Genomic DNA, 1,530 nt, shown 5'->3' with positions numbered 1-1,530 from the left:
GGGGCACTGGGGGGACACTGGGAGGCACCAGGGTGACATTGAGGGGCGCTGGGGGACACTGGGAGTGCATTGAAGGGCACTGGGAGGTCACTGGGGAGAATTTGGGGGGTCCTGAAGGGATTTTGGGGGTTTTGGAGGGGTCCTGGGGGGCTTGAGAGGATTTGGAGTGCTGCATTCTTGGGGTGCTGCATTTTTGGGGTGCTCTGAGGGTGGGTTTGGGGGTCCAGGGCGGTTTTGGGGTGGGATGATTTCGGGGTGCAGTGATTTTTGGGGTGCTGTGGTTTGGGGAGAGTCTGGGACAGTTTTGGGGTGCAGCATTTTTGGGCTGTGACATTTTTGGGGTTCCCAGTGCGGGGTGCAGAACTTCAAGCGCCGTGAGAAATGTTTCAAGTGTGGCGTCCCCAAAGCCGGTGAGTGACCCCAAATCCTGGGATTTTACCCCAAAACTTTGGAGAACACCCTCCTAAATGCCCTAAACTCCCCCAAAACTCCCCAAAATTATTGGGGTGCCTCTCAACATGCATGGAACCGCCTGGATTTGTGGGGGAATCCCCGGTTTTGGGGTTCGATCACTGATTTCGGCATTTTTGGGGTTTTTTGTGGTTCCTTCACTGATTTTTGGGGTTTTTTTTGGGGTTCAGTCCCTGGTTTGGGGTTTTGGGAGAGGGGGTTCAATCCCTGATTTTGGGTTTATTTGGGTTTTCTTGGTGGTTCCATCCCTGATTTGGGGGTTTTTGGGGGGTTCCATCCCTGATTTGGGGTTTTTTTAGGTTTTCTTGGTGGTTCCATCCCTGATTTGGGGGTTTTTGGGGGGTTCCATCCCTGATTTGGGGTTTTTTTGGGGTACTTTGGGGTTTTTTGGGGGGTTCAGTCCCTGATTTTGGTTTTTTTTTGGGTTCAGACACTGATTTTGGGGGGCTTTTTGGGTTTTTTGAGGTTCAGTTTCTGATTTTGGGGCTTTTTTGGGGGTTTTCAATCTCTGATTTTGGGTTTTTTTGGGGTGCAGAGGCCGAGCGTGTCCCCAGGTGTGCCCAGGTGTGCTCAGGTGTGATCAGGTGCCCCTAGGTGTTCCCAGCTGCTCCCAGGTGTGCCCCCAGATGTGCTGAGGTGTTCCCAGCTGCTCCCAGGTGTGCCCAGGTGCCCGCAGGTGTGTCCCCAGGTGTGCCCAGATGTGCTCAGGTGTGATCAGATGCCCCTAGGTGTGCCTAGGTGCACCCAGGAGAGTCTCCAGGTGTGCCCAGGTGTGCTCAGGTGTGATCAGGTGCCCCTAGGTGTGCCTAGGTGCCCCTAGGTGTGTCCCCAGGTGCGCCCAGGTGTCCCCGCTGTCCCCCCAGCCATCATCCTGCGGAACCTGCACCCCCAGAGCAGCCTGGAGTCCATCCTGGCCGCGCTCGCTCCCTTCGCGGCGCTCTCGGCCGCCAACGTGCGCGTGATCAAAGATCGGCAAACGCAGCTGAACCGCGGCTTCGCCTTCGTGCAGCTCAGCACCATCGTGGTACTGGGGAGACTGGGGGGGACTGGGGGGACTGG

The 1,530-nt window shown here is 56.5% G+C and overlaps 1 protein-coding gene across 1 annotated transcript in view; it reads left to right on the top strand.

The window, feature by feature from the left end:
* Positions 1–349: 349 nt before the first annotated feature.
* LOC121351772 (RNA-binding protein 10-like) overlaps positions 350–1,530 on the top strand; it is a gene marked incomplete at its 5' end in the record, with an annotated part of 4,041 nt that continues 2,860 nt past the window's right edge. Inside the window, 2 exons of the mRNA XM_041464136.1 lie at positions 350–410; positions 1,335–1,495. Coding sequence (XP_041320070.1) covers positions 350–410; positions 1,335–1,495 — 222 coding nt within the window. The remainder of the gene's footprint in view (positions 411–1,334; positions 1,496–1,530) is intronic.

Source organism: Pyrgilauda ruficollis, unplaced genomic scaffold (genome assembly GCF_017590135.1).
Source record: "Pyrgilauda ruficollis isolate IOZ18807 unplaced genomic scaffold, ASM1759013v1 scaffold1702, whole genome shotgun sequence".
Lineage (NCBI taxonomy): Eukaryota > Metazoa > Chordata > Aves > Passeriformes > Passeridae > Pyrgilauda > Pyrgilauda ruficollis.
Note: the sequence above shows the minus strand (reverse complement) of the source record. Positions and strands in the feature narration are given on the sequence as shown.